General features: G+C 36.7%; 2 protein-coding genes and 1 long non-coding RNA gene across 3 annotated transcripts; 2 read left to right on the forward strand and 1 right to left on the reverse strand.

Annotated features, from left to right (window-relative positions):
* The first annotated feature begins 2,692 nt into the window (after window positions 1-2,692).
* On the forward strand, window positions 2,693-3,335 carry LOC128625541 (uncharacterized). Its single transcript, XR_008388966.1, has 3 exons — window positions 2,693-2,837; window positions 2,966-3,023; window positions 3,251-3,335. It is a non-coding gene; the product is annotated as an uncharacterized LOC128625541 (long non-coding RNA).
* A 708-nt stretch (window positions 3,336-4,043) lies between these two features.
* LOC128617530 (5-hydroxytryptamine receptor 3C-like) lies at window positions 4,044-10,138 on the forward strand. Its single transcript, XM_053640686.1, has 5 exons — window positions 4,044-4,676; window positions 6,953-7,376; window positions 7,570-7,731; window positions 9,048-9,148; window positions 10,130-10,138. The coding sequence occupies exons 2-5, from the start codon at window positions 7,232-7,234 to the stop codon at window positions 10,136-10,138; spliced, it is 417 nt and encodes a 138-aa protein (XP_053496661.1). The 5' UTR covers window positions 4,044-4,676; window positions 6,953-7,231.
* A 373-nt stretch (window positions 10,139-10,511) lies between these two features.
* Window positions 10,512-16,626, reverse strand: zgc:112148 (uncharacterized protein LOC550424 homolog). The gene is made up of 7 exons (XM_053653931.1): window positions 16,526-16,626; window positions 16,130-16,200; window positions 15,774-15,918; window positions 14,322-14,411; window positions 13,993-14,118; window positions 11,326-11,454; window positions 10,512-11,194 (listed from the first exon to the last, which is right to left on the reverse strand). The coding sequence occupies exons 1-7, from the start codon at window positions 16,535-16,537 to the stop codon at window positions 11,168-11,170; spliced, it is 600 nt and encodes a 199-aa protein (XP_053509906.1). The 5' UTR covers window positions 16,538-16,626; the 3' UTR covers window positions 10,512-11,167.
* Between the last annotated feature and the right edge of the window lie 477 nt (window positions 16,627-17,103).

The following is a 17,103-nucleotide window of genomic DNA, read 5'->3' on the forward strand; positions in this document are numbered from 1 at the left end:
TAGTCTCAGCTCTTCCTCTCCAGAAAGGCCCAGAATTGCGTGCGGTCAAGTGGCTCAGAATATTAATAAATATATTGTGTATATATACTATGCTTTCTGTATCAATAAACTGAGAAGCTTTACTGAACAATGGAGTCCATGTGACTTCTTCCCGTGCTTGGATGAGAGGAAATCAGCCAGTGCAGGGTCCAAATTCTGGTTTTGTGATTGGTATTGGACAAGAACTTAACAGTTTTCTTGTGTCAGAAGTGGGATATCTGGATGGAGGTAAGTGAATTATTTAAATTCTTTCTACCTCTGTGTAGATATCTGGATAAATCTTAAAGTATTGGTTGAAATATCACATTTTGGCTCACGGTGCTTCTGTGAACACAGTGTCTTAGAGACGCTGTGCATATATGATTTGACAAATTACTACTGAAAGTTACTACTGCAAAAGAAACTACATAGGTTGAAGTATCATGCTGTTTTAGTTCACAGTGCTTCCACGGGCGCAAGTTACCACGTGATTCGACAAAACATCTGATACCCCATATCTGACTGAACATTATAACCAACAGTGTCTGATATCCTCTCGTGATTATTAAATTACTAAACTGTAACTACGGGTGGAAATGGTCAGTCTAAAATCACACCAAATAAGTGGATGTAGAAAAAAAAAGAAAAAGATAACAAATTCTACTACGTTTATTGAGCAAACAGCAAATAGTGGATAAGCCGAGCTCTGGCTCAGAGTCAGAAGGAGCCAAAGCACGCTCTAGCTCTGATCCCAATGCCACTGCACCATTAATACAAGTAGGGAAAAGTTTTACATTGAAACCTCCTAGTATTATGGAAATAAAAGTGATATGTGATGCTTTGCCTTCGACAAATAAACCTGGTCATTTTGTTGATTCACTTAAACAGCAGACCAGACATGCTCAGTCCAGACATTCGCTATATATGACACCTCGTGGATCACCTCGTGTGTAGAGCCATTCATACAGTATGCCTTGCACTCAAACAGTTTATACACAATTTTGTGCAGGCCATAAACCATGATGAACCATTGATGAAGATGGCAAGAGGAACCCCCTGTGAACCAAAGAGATTGCTGGGTGTTAAAAGATGTGATCTGCCCACATAATTTCTAATTAAATAGCTAATGCACAAAGTGTTAGCAAACATATCTGTGAAACATATGTCAACTTCACGGTCTATTCAATTTGGTCTTCTCTGTAATGCTGGTACAGAAAAGGAGTACAAGTTAAATTCACCTAAATGTGTAAGTACACTAGAAATTAACACCAAGTTAAATGAACTTAACTGTTTAAGTACACTATATAAACACCAAGTTTGGTGAACTTAACAATTTAAGTACATTCTACATGAACACCAAGTTAAGAGAACTTAAATATAATTAAATATAAGTTTTGGGACACTCCATTAATCAGTTAAATTGAGGGAGTGAGTTTACTCAATCAATTGCGTTCAGTCAACTTATTAGGGTTTTTAGTGTAATAAAGATTAGTGAGCCTGTTCCAGAAGCAGCAATGCAAGCCCAAGCCATAACACTACCTCCACCATGCTTAACCAATGAGCTGTTATGTTTTGGATCATGAGCAGATCCTTTCTTTCTCCACACTTTGGCCTTTCCATCACTTTGGTAGAAGTTAATCTTGGTTTCAGATTCCAGCCTCTGTATTTCTGCTCTTGAAGTTTTCTTTGAACAGTGGATTGTGACCCCTTCACCCCTGTACTTCATGTCAAAATGTCAAAATTGTTTTTACATTGTTACAGTTACTAAATTATAAAATTAAATATTTCCATTGGAAGTACATTGCATGAATGTTGAATAAAATATTTTAATACATTTTGTTATTGGTCAGCCACTTAAATATGTCTATCCCACATGTCCTTACTGTAACAGTAGCCAAATGACTTAACACACTTATATGTTGTTACACTTATCTTTTAGGAAGGACATGCAACGACATTTTAAATGTTTTTGATCATTAAAAAAAAAAAAAATAGCATGGTGTGCTACATTAGTTTCAGTAGAAAGCTTCTACTAAATTTCAGTACAACGTGAATTAAATTGCTTTACAGGTTTATTTCAAAACACATGAGTCATAGGCTCTACTGTAAGGACATACAAAAAATATTGAATATAAAATTATGATATTTACCATCTTTTGTTTAAATACAGGATCACCTACATGCTTTTGTGGCTTTACTCTTTGACTAACTTCTGTTTACATGGGAATTTGTTTGGCTTTGATAAAACGTTTTGCCCAGTGTTGGGGTAAGGAAGTATACTGGGAAATAAAAGTGCCCATAGTTGTCGAAACACCCATATCCATGTCAGTATTGGTACACAGCGAAACCAATTGAGCTAACAGTCTAAATAAACCTAGCACAGTTATCAGCACCCAGCTGTTACAACATGACTCATAACTATAATATTGTTCAGTGCCATTAGGATCAACATCTACAGCAGAGATAATGGTCAGTTTTCAGACAATACTTTGTGTACTTGGATTGCTGCTCTGTTGAACACAGGCATTTATGAATAAAGGCAATCAGATTATTCAGGATAATAATCTGCTGTAATATGGTTACCAAACAATAAATAAACTGATTGCTTAGAGACATCGGATGAGTATGCCTCGTTGAACATATACATGATGAATATATCCTCGTTTACAGGGGCTTTTGTTGTGTGTTCTGGTTGTCTCACGTCATGCACATGGAACAGCCAGGTGTGGTACCTTTTAAACTGCTGTCTAATGCTCGTCATTTGGAAAAGGGCTCTGAAGAGCTGCAGGGAAACTTGAGCAAATCATCCACAGGATTTGGTATGTACCCTGCAAATGTTTTGCATTTTTAATTTAAAATAAAAAACAACAACAACAACAACAACAACAACAACAACAACAACAAAACAATGTCTAATGGCAGTAAATACGTTTTGCTTTTACTAAAGGCTATGGTGTCCGCTAAGATGATTGTGAAATCTCTCCTTGTCCTTTATTTTGTGATGGGTAAGCAGTCAATTTTACTGTTTTTATATTATTGCAATGTAAAAATGAGAAGTTTCAACTTTATGATTAAATGAGATTTAACTATACTATATTGTGTTTTAGGTAACGTTTACAGGTGTTTTGCACATAATGTTATTCTATTAGAAATAACGAACTGAATAATGAATAACGAATGTACAACTGACAAAAAATAGTAATAAATTGATTGCAATTGTCTGCTTACAAAGCATCAGTGGAATCCACAAAGCAATGTTTGTCACGTCGATGTCTGGCTAATGATTTCATTGAAAAGCAACTCTATAGTGCTCCACAGCCTCCAGATTGTTTTATAAATGTGAACCTCACAACCATCCAATATGAGACTCTCTCTTTCGTAAGTATTTTTTTTTCTATCTTAATTTATTCAGATTTTCTTCCTTTCATACTAAAGTTAACTAGAGGCGTCTTTCTGCTTTTTTCTTTTCTTTGCAAGAATTTACAAAATTTGCAATTCTCTAGTCACATAAAAGTCAACATGGCAAGTCCCATTCTGTTTATTCACATTTAAAACACATCCATACATCCCTTTATCTGTAAAGAACACACTGTATGTTAACAGGACTTAATTTTAACAGGAATGGACAGACCCCGACCTTGCATGGTCAGATTCACAATACAATTTTACCGAAGTTTTACTTCCATTTAATTATATCTGGCTCCCTAATCTGACTGTGAACAATGCGTGAGTTGCCTCCTCTTTTTATGTTTGTTCTTTGTTTGTATTTATGTTCAGCCAGCAGTCCACAAGACCAGAGTGGCCCTTCATATTATAACAATGATAAAACCACTGAATATTAATCATACTGTATTAAACTCATGATGTAGTTGTTGGACAGCTTTTTATAATTGAGTGATAAAGATTCTCTAGTAACAAAGAGAAGCAGAAAGTGCTATTTCACTGTATTCATTATATTGTTTATTAGAAATTATTATAATATTATATGGCAGTGTACACAGGTACACTGCAAAAAATTGTGTCTTAGCAAATAAATATATACTGAATCTAGGCAAATATTTCTCTTTAGTAGAAATGTTTTTAAACAAATAGATGTTTATTAAGCCTATTTCTAGAAATAATCCTATTCTTTTGACAGATAATCCCACCTCCAAGAATTTAGTTCTAGAAAGAAGCAAAATGCCAATAGAATAAATTTTATGCTTGAAATGAGTAAATATGTCTAGAAACAGGCTTAAGTTTCTTTGTTAATCTCATCATCTGCATCAGAAAATTTTGAATTTATTCAAGACATTTTCATATGTGTGTGTGTATATATATATATAGGCTTGAGGTTATTAGAGTCCTTATATGGAGTGTGTCTCCTTTCAAAATATAATTGCTAATCACTTCCTGAAGATAACTAACTGCTTGTAAAGACATTGTAAAGAGAACAAAACCAGGTTATGTCCTATTCCTATAATTCCAATCTCTCTTTTCTGCTCATAGCATTTATACGGCGGTGGATCCTCTTTCTCGTGATATATTAGTGGCAAGTGATGGCACTGTGAGCTATGGCATACAGATGTATGTAACTGTGGCGTGTGATATGAATCTCTTCGCCTATCCCTTCATCGAGGATATATGCGATGTGGCCATCAATGGATGGAATCAAAGCTGTAAGAAGCTGTTTGTTCAAAATTGTAACCTCATCCCAAAGGTGACCCCTGTACTGCATGACACTGTCATCAGCTGATGAGGTTTCAGTCAGCATATGCTTTGTCCACATTGTGTACAATATGTACAGTATATGGGCTAGTCAGTACTACTGAACAGCTCTCAATAAGAATGCTATATTTTTTATTCCACATGCGGGATTGAAATCAGACACAATATTAACATAAGAAATTATATATTATCTAAAATTATGCGAAATTTTGATTTGATTGGCCATGTTAGGCCAATCAGAATTGGAATTATTTTATTGAAGGTGGAGAACTTTCATGCAGGTGTGTTTTGCCTCTAGGTGGGTCAAAGCCAAATGTACTGCAGAATAGATCAAATTGATTATTCTTGATAGAGATACTAGATGTAGTCAGGTATGACATGGATTACAGACTTTATACTATATGCCATAACATACCTCTCAAAGCATTTATTATGATGAGCACTCACTGTCCGGTTTATTAGGAACACCTGTACTCCTACATATTCAGGCAATTACCTAATCAGCCAAACATGTGGCAGCAATGCATATTATAACATCAAGTGTGTGGCAGTTCTGTGAGCGGAAAAGGCCAGGGTATTGTTTCCAATAAAACCACTACCCAATTTTGGTGAGCCTGTGCTCACTGTAGCCTTAGATTGCTTTTCTGGCCTGACAATAGTGGAACCCAATGTGGTCTTTTATTATTGTTTTGCATCTGCCTCAAGATTTAATATGTTGTTCCTTCTGAGATGCTTTTCTGCTTACAATTGTTGTAAAGAGTGATTATTTGAGATATTGTAGCCTTCCTGTCAGTTTAATCCAGTCTGGCCATTCTTCTCTGAACTCAACAAGGCATTTTTGAAAACTGCAGTTCACTGGATGTTTTTTTTCTTTCTTTTGCACGAAGACTGTTCGAAAATCCCAGGAGATTTTCTGAAATACACAAAACAGCTTGTCAGTACCAAAAACCATGCCACGCTAAATAGACACAGAGCTCACTGAGATTCTGATGTTTTATGTGAACATAAACTGCTCTTGACCTGTATCTACATGATTTTATGCATTGTGCTGCTGTCACATGACTGGTTGATTGGATAAGTGCATGAATGAGCAGGAATACAGAGTAAAAGAGTAATGTAAAAAAAATAAAAAAATAAAAAGTGTAATAAAGAGTGTAGTTTGGTATTTGAGACATGTTTGTGCAGAAAGCTGAAACAGAAAGATTTGAAGATGTCTGTAACAACACCAAACAAACTGCTCTATAAAACAAACACATACAGTATGTTATTAATCCAAACAAATTTATATGATCACTTTCAAGAACCTTTGAAAACATTTCCTCGCATCATCAGACCAAAATGGGATTTGGTTGCTAGTTTGTCATGTCTCAAGACGTAACGAAGATAGGGACGGATGCAAATGCAGTTAAACAGTTTATTTAATGTGAGACACAGGCAGGTAAATCCAAATTGTGATCAGAAACATAATCCACAAACGTGCAAAGGTCAGGCGATCGGCAAACAGGCATACACGGGGCAAAGCAGGAATCAAGGTTGTGGTCACGGAAAACAGGGTCGAGATACAAAACAAGAAACATAATCTATGACTAGGGACTGGGAGCAGAAAACCAGCGTGGACTAAATGCACTAATCTAACATGAAACTAAGACTCTGACTGTGATTAACTATCGTATGGAATCTAAACTAATCGAATCTATCTAACATAATGTATCTTATCTATTCTAATCTAATATTCTGCACTATGTGCTGGGAGGCGCGCGGTATATATACAAATATAATCAGCGTCAATTGCCGATGGCTGACACCAATCTAGACACATGTGAAATAACAGCCAATGACAGAACAGGGAGGAGACATAACAAAAACAACAAAAGCACGTGTCCAATGTACACATTGTCATGATTGTCAACATACGAAAAGCAGGTGCTCGCGCACCTTGCTCGTGCACGCACGCCCACATGCTCTCCAGCACGCTGCTTAAAGGGGAAACCGTGACATAGTTAAAGACACTATGTTTTTTGCTGCCTCAGGTTTGGAAGCTTGGTAAATTATGACTAAAACCTAGAACTGCATAAGTTTTACTTTTACATTTACAGCACAGGCTGTAATATAGCAATTTTAATTAATAAATGACATATTATACTGACAAAACACTATTAATTTAAGATGGGTATTGCATTTTATCACGTCTATAGGTGTACTGACATTAACATATTTGAATGTGCAGCTTGTGGAGTGAAGCTCAAGTATGGGAACATAATAACAGTTGGAGGTCATCAAGGGGAATGGCAAACTAAGCACGTGGAACTCTGCGGTGAACACACTAGCTACCTTCAAGTAACCAAACTGTTTTATTCTATTAACAGGTGGTCTATGAGTTTGAATAACTTAGTACAACTAGTGGCTTAATCAAATAAATAAATAAAGAAAACTATTTGCGCAGGTCACTCTGTACCTCAACCCCTTTAATGCATTGGTGTCATTGGTACTGCCCACTGCACTCATCATGGTGGTTGACCTGGTGAGCTTTGCTATACCTCTGGATGGTGAACGAAATGCTTTCAAGATCAAGTTGGTGTTCAGCTTCACCATGTTCCTCCTTATACTTTCCAAACAACTGCCTGAGGGTGGTCCCTGCAGCCCTCTGATCTGTGAGTGCAAATCCCAGGATACATATTAGATACGATCACACTACCTTTGACATTGATTTTGCTGGGGTTTTTTTTTTTTTTTTTACAGTTATTTCTAAATCTCTGAAGCATACAGAGATTAAAATGGCATTTAAAGTCTAACAATTTCTAGATCTTTATTATATTTTGATTTTTTTAAATTTGTCTTCATAAGATTATCACTTTTGCTTCTGCCTGATTGTGCTGGTTGTGAGTCTGCTGGTATCCATGATGTTGTCTCAACTGGCTAGAACTGGTAGCATATGGCCTGGCAGGCCACGAAAGAGTGGATCAGGCGGCTCCGTCGCTCAACAGGACGATGCAGTTCATCAAAATGGTAAGAAACTTAACCACTTTAAACCTTGGTGAGCAAGGCTGTAGTTAATAACACTATTGTCAAATCCAAGACAATTCCAAGAATGGGACTAGCCAAGATCGAATGAAGACTGAGTCATGAAGTTTAAATGAAAGCAAGACTGAGTCAAGACTGAGACTGAAAGCCTTCAAATAATTTACCATTCCTTCAACTTCAACTAGTTGGCTTCATTTGTTCATTGTTTCAGTGATTAGGCTATGCTTATTATAAAAATGTATTACTTTTTTTTTTGTTATTTTTTTGTTACAAACTCCTACTTTTGCTAGACTAATGTTCAAATACAAGACAAGTCCAAGTACATGTAGCAACAAGTTGGAGACCAAGTCCAAGTCAATGCAAAAAATGTTTTTAGACCGGACTTGAATCCAAAAACCTTATTGCCGAATAAAACACAGTGTAAAAAATAAGGTTTAAGAGCAGTTTAATTGTAAATTGAGGTGGGTGAAGAAGAAAAAAATCCCATTACTAATAATTTGTCACAGGGAGTTTTTCCTTGCCAATGTTGCCTCTGGCTTGCTCAGTAGGGATAAATTCATACATCTAAAATTTATATCCTGAATGTATTTATTTCGGTAAAGCTGCTTTGTGACAATGTCCATTGTTAAAAGCACTATACAAAGAAAACTGAAATTAACTGAATTTCTGAGAAGTGCACTGCTGTAATATCCTATCAAATAATCTCCTCTTATTTCTTAAAAACAAAAACAAACAAGTGTGTGTATGCATTGGCTTTTATAATACCTTATATTATTTTACTTGCATAATTAAAAATTATAATTAACTTGTATAATTATATACATATTTTTATTTAAAGGCAACAGTCCAAAATTCATAATAATAGTAAAACAACAAGAAATGGGTCAAAAGCCCTATTAAGAGAATATTAGTTTTGCATTGGGAGGTGGGGTAATTTTGTAAAAAAAAAAAAAAAAAAGTAGTTCTCTGCAAGCTACATAATGTCTGCACTGGGACATCATATCAAATGAAAAAGAAAATACAGGCATTCAAATAAAAAGAGCAGGATCCCACATGCAAGTTTAGTTAACCTCAGTAATATTGACACCTACAGCAAGTGCAAAGCCGTCACATTCCCACATGCCACAATATTATGATTCTCACTGTAGTATAAATGAATTCATGGTGCAATAATTATATCACTGTTTGACACAAGCATCCAGGTTTATAAGAAATGAAGCTACTAAAAATTTGTTCCATATTCATTTGCACTAGACAGAATGCCAGAGTTCACGAGTTATTGTGTTCTATTGTGATTTCAGACACTGAAATCAACAGCATCAAAGCCAACTCTGTGGATCTGATATCGGATTATACATCTATCCAGAAGATTTCAAGCTTTGTGAATAATATGGACAAGGAGGTAACAGAGAAAAAGAGGAGACAGGACTGTGCAAAATCTTGGGACAATCTCTGTTTTATTACATATTTGGCCTTGGATATCATTTACATATTCTGTGCATTTTCCTTCTTCAAAACACAGAAGTGTAGAACTAATAAGGTAAATTTTTAAAATGGCAATCAATTACAAACGTATATTTCTCTAACCAATTGTAAATACTCTAACCAATGCAAATATAAAATCACAAATTTGTTAGGTAAGAAACCCATCAATGTAGTACATATTCATTAAAAAAAACAAACAAACAAAAAAACAAAACAACCTCAATAAATCAACATTTTATTCACTTTTGCATGGATGCATAGCTCATTTATGTAGTGAATGAAAGTTAATTTATAATAACATTGTAAGTCATTCCCTAAATGACACTTGTGTAATGTAACCACTGCAAATGTGAATTTTACTTCAGTAATGGGATAAATATAAGAATGTTATATTCTAATATTCTAATCCCATACAAAATACAGCTTTTGGTTTGCTTTTTTTTTTTTTTTAAAGAATTAATTCCCAGTTGCACTTCATTTTCATCAGTGTGTTGCAGTCACACCAAACTGAAACCCAACCACTGTCCAATAACTGCCCTAAGCCATACTTTATTGTTGGCTCATTGTTTCTTCTCTTCTGCTGCACTGATTATTGACCCAATTATTATCAAGCTTTTCAGAATTTCTACTGAATCATGCTAACAAGGTTAATCTGATTTTTTTAAACACCTTCAATCTCACAGCAGGACCTAGGAGCTATGTTATTAAATTACTTAGACTTACTTTCAGCGATGAGTAGGATCAACATTTATCAATGAAATTCCTACAGTTTCTGTTCCATTAGTACAGCATCATGCCGTAAATAAGAATTCCTGTGAACGTACTCCAGTTAGTTTCTCTTACCATGTGTATATGTAAAGATTGATTGTTGTGTTGTGTTGTACCACATCCTCCATAGTGTATTTGAATTTTTTTGCATAAAGTATATTATGCAATCATAAAATCATAAATATTTTACAATGTTAAATTATTTTGTAATTATGTCTCTAAAGAGAGGTATGTTGTAGTTGCGTGGATGTACATCACACTCAAAATTCAAGTCAAAGTTGAATATGTAAAACGACAATGTATTTCATATTACATTTTCATTAGACGTTTTTTGTGCAGTTTTTTTTTTTTTTTTTTTTGGTTTACTGTACAATGGCCCTGTCCTGATGGGTTGATTGACAGGTGAAAGGTGGTGATAACATAACATAGCATAAGTCAATTTTGCTATCTTTCCATGGTGGTTGGTAATTAAATGTCGTTGATGTTTTTTTTGTTGTTGTTGTTTTTTTAAAAAAAAAAAAAAAAAACCCAAAAAAACATTTGAATGTGATGAAATGTCAGGATTTGCCACCTGATCACCTTTTTATTTATTTATTTATTTATTTATTACAGTAGCAACACCCTGGCAGATTCTGTAAGTGCTGATATCGATATGTCCAGTATGTCTGATATTTTACCGTAGTTATTGGATTTCTGCCATATCATCATCATTGTTTCTTATAAATAATAATGACTACACAATTATTTAATCATCATTTATTACAGTCCAGGCAAACAACCTAGTTTGTTATTTTTATCCACATTTCAGTAATTTATATGCAATTATCATGAAAATTGTGGTTAACTAAGAAACCTCCTAAATAGTCAAAAAGGATCATCATTAATTGAATTACAATAGAATCATCCCACTCACAATAAAGCACAACATATTCTATTTAGTTCTTGGCACATATTGACAACATACAGTATTGATAGTTCCAATATGGGCTAAATTCTATAGGAGAATTCTAGGGGAGAAAGAACTAAACTGTTTAAAAAAAAATAAAATAAAAAAGCCCATATGCACTTGGTCAGAGAAAAGAATTTGCAACAGTTGCATGAGTTTCCCACTGAATGTCAGTACAAGAAAATAAATTAGAACATTAGCAGAGCCAACTTGGTCAAATCCTTAGGGTCCTTGTGATTTGTTAACTGCCTGTCGGGGAAAAAAAAAACAGCTCCATTAACTGCATCTGCTTGTACACCTTATAAATAAAAGTTGTATACCTTATGAATGGAAGTTGTATACCTTATGAATAAAAGTCCAAATCTCAGGAAGCACTATACCTGCTTAAAAATCTGAAGGCCAAGATAGCTGGTTGCCATGTTTTTCAGATTGGTTCCACCCCCGACTTTGCATTTGACGTAACCATAGAGGTTAGCCCACTGTAACACAACTCCCATAATCACCACTGCCTGCATAAACACAACAAGTAAAAACAAAGCAGAGTAACAAAGCTGACAGGTAAAAAAAATTCTGTCTATGGAGCCAGTGCTAGAATCTGGCAAATCATTTATCATCAGTACATATGCAAGAATCCCAAATGTACTTTGAAGAAGTAAGATTGTGCATACAGTATCTCACAAAAGTGAGTACACCCCTCACATTTTTGTAAATATTTGATTATATCTTTTCATGTGACAACACTGAAGAAATGACACTTTGCTACAATGTAAAGTAGTGAGTGTACAGCTTGTATAACGGTGTAAATTTGTTGTCCCCTCAAAATAACTTAGGGGTGTACTCACTTTTGTGAGATACTGTATATCTACACACAAAACAAAACTGCAAGTGTAATGTGTTCAGTTAGGATCGCTTTACGTGAGGATGGACTAATAATACACTGAAATATATTTACTAAATGTAATTCATTATAAAAGTAATTAGTATTAAAATTTTGTCTTTTTGTTTTGTCAATTTAACAAGTTTGTTATTATGTGCCAAAGCCACATAAGGCTAGAAGAGTCAGTGTGTTAATGAATGCTGCGTGTCTTTTCTTGCTTTGTTGAAAGACATTCGGAGCACAATTTAAGGAACTGGACCAATTTCTTAAATGAATTGATACATTTGAGGCAGCAGCTAGAACCTGAGGAAGAGAAAGAAACGAGGTGAACAAATGCGATGTCTGTTCAACTATATGTTTCTGGGGGTTTTTTGACTACAGGAACATTTCGGAGAGAAATTAGGTACATAGTGGGTGATTCCCAACATGCTTTAGTAGGATTATGTCCACAATGTAGAATACCACAATTTCTCTTGGCCCAACCATTATCTTGTTCCCCTACACCACAGGTTCCTAACCTTGGTCCTGGAGTACCTCATATTCAACACATTTGATTGTTTTCTCTGCTCTAACACTCTTGATTCAATTAATCAGCTAATTAAGGGTAGGGGCAGAGGTGGCTCAACGGTTAAACCTCTGGGTTACTGATCAGAAAGTCAGGAGTTTAAGCCTCAGCACAGCTGAGGCAGCCACTGCTGGGGCCTTGAGCAAGGCCCTTAACCCTCTCTGCTCCAAGGGCGCCGTATCATGGCTGACCCCAACTTCCTAACAAGCTGGGATACGCAAAGAAAAGAATTTCACTGTGCTGCAATGTATATGTGACAAATAAAGGCTTCTACTTTAACAGCCATTCCTAAGATTAAGTGTGTGTGTTAGAGTAGGGAAAACACTAAAATGCACAGGACAGGGGGGTATTCCAGGGGCATGGTTGGGAACCTGTTGCCAACACTGTATGATGTTGTGTACATGCATATGAAACAAGACTTCTGTGCAATTAATGGCTTTCCCAACTGCTCAACTGTATTCTTGTAGCAATTAATGTGCCATCAGGCAATGAATTTGGTTATATAAATCACAGCATTTTCTATTAGGTTTGTCCAGCACGTCCCACAGATGCTCAAGCGGATTGAGATCTGGGGAATTTGGAGCCCAAGACAACACCTTGAACTCTTTGTCATGTTCCTTAAACTATTCCTGAACAATTTTTGCAGTGTGGCAGGGCACATTATCCTGCTGAAAGATGCCACTGCCATTAGGGAATACTGCTGCCATGAAGGGGTGTACTTGGTCTGCAACCATGTTTAGGTAGGTGGTATGTGCCAAATTAACAAGGTTTCTGAGCAGAACATTGCCCAGAGCATCACACTGCCTCTCCCAGCTTGCCTTCTTCCCATAGTGCATCCTGGTACCATCTCTCCCCCGGGTAAGCAACGCACATGCACCCGGCTGTGCACATGATGTAAAAGAAAACGTTATTCTTCAGACCAGGCCACCTTCTTCTATTGCTCAATGATCCCGTTCTGATGCTCATTGTATTCGTTATCAGCGGAGGATAGGGGTCAGCATGGGCACTCTGACTGGTCTGATGCTACACAGCCCCATGTACAGCAAGCTGCGATGTACTGTGTGTTTTGACACCTTTCTATCATAGCCAGCATTAACTTTTTTATCAATCTATGCTACAGTAGCTTCTCTGTAAATCAGACAGGGGGGCTAGCCTTTGCTCCCCACGTGCATCAATGAGCCTTGCGCACCCATGAAACTGTCACCGGTTCACCGGTTGTCCTTCCTCGGACCACTTTTGGTAAGTACTACCCACTGCATACAAGGAACATCCCACAAGACCTGCCGTTTTGGAGATGCCCTGACCCAGTAGTCTATCCATCACAATTTGGCCCTTGTTAAAGTCACTCAGATCCTTACGCCTGCTAATTTTTCCTGCTTCCAACACATCAACTTCGATAACTGATTGTTCACTTGCTGTCTAATATATCCCACCCCTTGACAGGTGCCATTGTAACGAGAAAATCAATGTTGATCACATCACCTGTCAGTGGTTTTAATGTTATAGCTGATAGGTTGCTCCTTTCTAATCCTTTTGGAGCTTATACAATCTTAGCTTCAGTTAAAGAGACAAACAGTTATATATATCCTAGACTTTGATACTCACCAGCCATTTAATCTTGAAGGAAAAGAGAGTAGAGAACACAAAGAACACCCATAATATGGGGCACACAATAAGGCCGAGCCAGAAAATCCGTGATTCTGAACTCGAGATAATTTTTCTGCTGGCTTCCTAAAAGTAGAAAGAAAATGTCAGTCTTTTCCTAAGTCACTGTGTTATATAGCAAGAACACTGGACAAGAAAATAATAGCTGTTAAATCATCTCTTCTCTATTTCCTTGCTATTGCACAGTAAAAGTTAAAGATTGCAAATGGCAAGTCATAGTGCACTATTTACTGTCCCTGTAATGTAGTAATATTGATTCATTTACTGACCTTTCGAGACTCAAATACCCAATGGCTCTTCCCATTCTCATCCACCTGATTCCACCACCTCAGGCCTACCAGCAGCCGCCCAGTCACATTCTGCAGAATGTGAAATGCAGAACATGTTATACATATACATACATACTCATGGTTGAACAATTTCCTGTTCCTAGTCACCCAGCTGTACAAAAAAAAGTAAAATATCAATGGGAATATACGTCAAATATATTTTTCTCATATGAATTCACAGGTGTGCCAATCATTGTTGCACACCTATATTTAACAAAGATTTTTTTTTTTATAAACCTGTGTTTTGTTTGCAATTGTTTGATATCCATGAGAGTATTTTTGTGAATCTTTTGTTAACAAAAGGTTAAACAATAAAGACAATTTTTCACAGCCTTCTTTGCTCATATTTACCAAGGGTGCCAATGTTAGTGGAGGGCACTGTATATTAGAATTCTTATGTCATGTTTGCCTCCTAAAAACCTTCTAGACTGATACATCCATTCTGTAAAAATGGTTCAAACATCCAAATGTGTTGATGGACAAAAAGAAAAATAATTTTTCTAAACACTTTATGCTGCTGATCATTTTCTTCTTGTTCGTGTATAATTTATAAATTGTTTGGGGCTATGCTGGTTTTATAAGAGAATATAAGATAAACTTTATTGATCCCACACTGGGGAAATTACTTCTGGGGTTATTCTGGACAGAGTCATATCTCCCTACAGTTCTTGCCTGAATTCCGAATGAAGCCAAGCATGGTTGAACCTGGCCAGTACCTGGATGGGAGACCTCCTGGGGAAAACTATGGTTGCTGTTGGAAGTGGTATTAGTGATGCCAGCAGGGGGCGCTCACCCTGTGGTCTGTGTGGGTCCTAATCCCGAGTGCACTGACAAGGACACTATACTGTAAAAACAGCAATGGCTTTCGAATGAGACATTAAACCGAGGTCCTGACTCTCTGTGGCCATTAAAAATCCCAGGACATTATCTTAGAAGAGTCGGGGTATAACCTCGGTGTCCTGGCGAAATTCTATCATGGCCCCCTAATAATCCCCAACTCTGAATTGGCTACATCACTCTCTCCTCTCCACTAATAGCTGGTGGGCGTTCTGGCGCACTATGGCGGCCGTCGCATCATCCAGGTGGATGCCACACACTGGTGGTGGTTGAGCAGATTTCCCCTCATACTATGTAAAGCACTTTGAGTGTCTAGAAAAGCGATATGTAACTGTAATCTTGCAGGATCAGCTTTCCTGAGACCACAACAGTAATGTGACTGAAGTTGGGACTCTGATCTTAACATACTAATGTCGAGAATTTCTTTGGTTTCATCTGTCAGACTGGCCTGCACAAAAACATGATCTGATGTGCTACTGCAACAGACAAACAAAACAGAGAAACAGTTGCTCCTTTAAACTGTTATTGTAGACAGAAAGACATTGACTGTCCTACCTTCACTGTCCAAAAGTCACATGACAGCAGGAGAATGATGGTGACCATGCAGGCAATGAAGCTGCTGCTGATGAGTTCACACAACAGATAGACCAGGATAGCACTTACACGGAAGAAAAGGTGGAAGAAAGAGGCCAAAGGATGCCTGAGAGAGGAAAAAAAATCAAATCAGTGATGCTTCCAGAAACGGCGTAAAGTAGTAAATAAGCAATAAAAGCATTAAAACTAAATCTGGGGGGAAACAAAAAGACAAAGATAACCTGATCTGAACAGATAGGAGGCTGCATTCAGACTAGACTGTGTGAGGTAGTTAATTTATCAGAAATCAAAACAAAACTTTATATTCAGGGACTCACTGGATTTTTGACTTGTTCCTGTTGGCTGCATTCTCATCCTCGTCAAAAAGTGGAACATCACCCTGTGAATCCTGTTGACACCAGCCTTATTAGTTAATGCAGCAGCACATTCTGGTAGTGAGGATCAATCAGCGCATTTCAAAGCAAATTACACATCATAACATTAAAATAAATATAGAAATACATAAACACACGCTAACATAAGTCTCATGCGCTGCTGTAAGGAAAGTACCATAAAACCTTCATGAACTTAAGTGCAAATAGTACCAATTTTACTACTATTACGGTTTATACTACTACTACTACTAATAATAATAATAATAATAATAATAATAATAATAATAGTAATAATAACAGTAATAATAATATAGTTTAAATCTACAAAAAAATCTCCACCTGTCTTAACATTTCGAAGTTTGCTCCACTTCCTGGTGACGTGTATGTAAACAAAGGTAGCCGAGGATCTGCCAGAAGGACCCCTGCGCTTCTCTAGCAAGAAGGCTGAATCCCAAACGGCTTCACTCACTCCCAATATATTTGCATAGAGGGTGTAAGGCATTGGTATGATTTCCACACCATAGTGCACTATATAGTGTACATGTCATGTCCGTTAATGCGCTATTTGGTATTCAGCCTCTGTCTATGGTTACGTACACTACAATGTACTGCTTTCAAGAAACGGAAGAGTTCAAAAAGCAACTTTGTAAAATGGCTAAAGCAGGTTATAGGAACAGAAAAGAAAAATCGTAATTTTTTAAATTGTCATTTTAAGAGGTGTTTCATTTCAAATGATATGGCTGGTCATCGGCCACTTTGTTAGGAACGCCAAATTCATACTGGGCAGGATCCCCTGTACTATGGCCCGTGGCATTGCTTCCACAAAGTTCACCGAATCTGGACAGCTGAAGATTGGAAAAAGACCAGATGATGTTTTTTTCCCCACTCTTCAACTGTCAAGTTCCAGTGAGCCTGTA

The sequence above is a fragment of the Ictalurus furcatus genome, chromosome 2 (assembly GCF_023375685.1).
Source record: "Ictalurus furcatus strain D&B chromosome 2, Billie_1.0, whole genome shotgun sequence".
In the NCBI taxonomy this organism is placed as follows: domain Eukaryota; kingdom Metazoa; phylum Chordata; class Actinopteri; order Siluriformes; family Ictaluridae; genus Ictalurus; species Ictalurus furcatus.

Coding starts and splice junctions, on each gene's coding strand:
- LOC128617530 (XM_053640686.1), top strand. CDS start 7,232: ATGGTGGTTGACCTGGTGAGCTTTGCTATACCTCTGGATGGTGAACGA. Junction 7,377..7,569: donor TCCCTGCAGCCCTCTGATCT/GTGAGTGCAAAT, acceptor TGTCTTCATAAG/ATTATCACTTTTGCTTCTGC. Junction 7,732..9,047: donor CGATGCAGTTCATCAAAATG/GTAAGAAACTTA, acceptor TTGTGATTTCAG/ACACTGAAATCAACAGCATC.
- zgc:112148 (XM_053653931.1), bottom strand. Junction 14,119..14,321: donor GGGTATTTGAGTCTCGAAAG/GTCAGTAAATGA, acceptor TTCTACTTTTAG/GAAGCCAGCAGAAAAATTAT. Junction 11,195..11,325: donor GCCTTCAGATTTTTAAGCAG/GTATAGTGCTTC, acceptor TTTCCCCGACAG/GCAGTTAACAAATCACAAGG.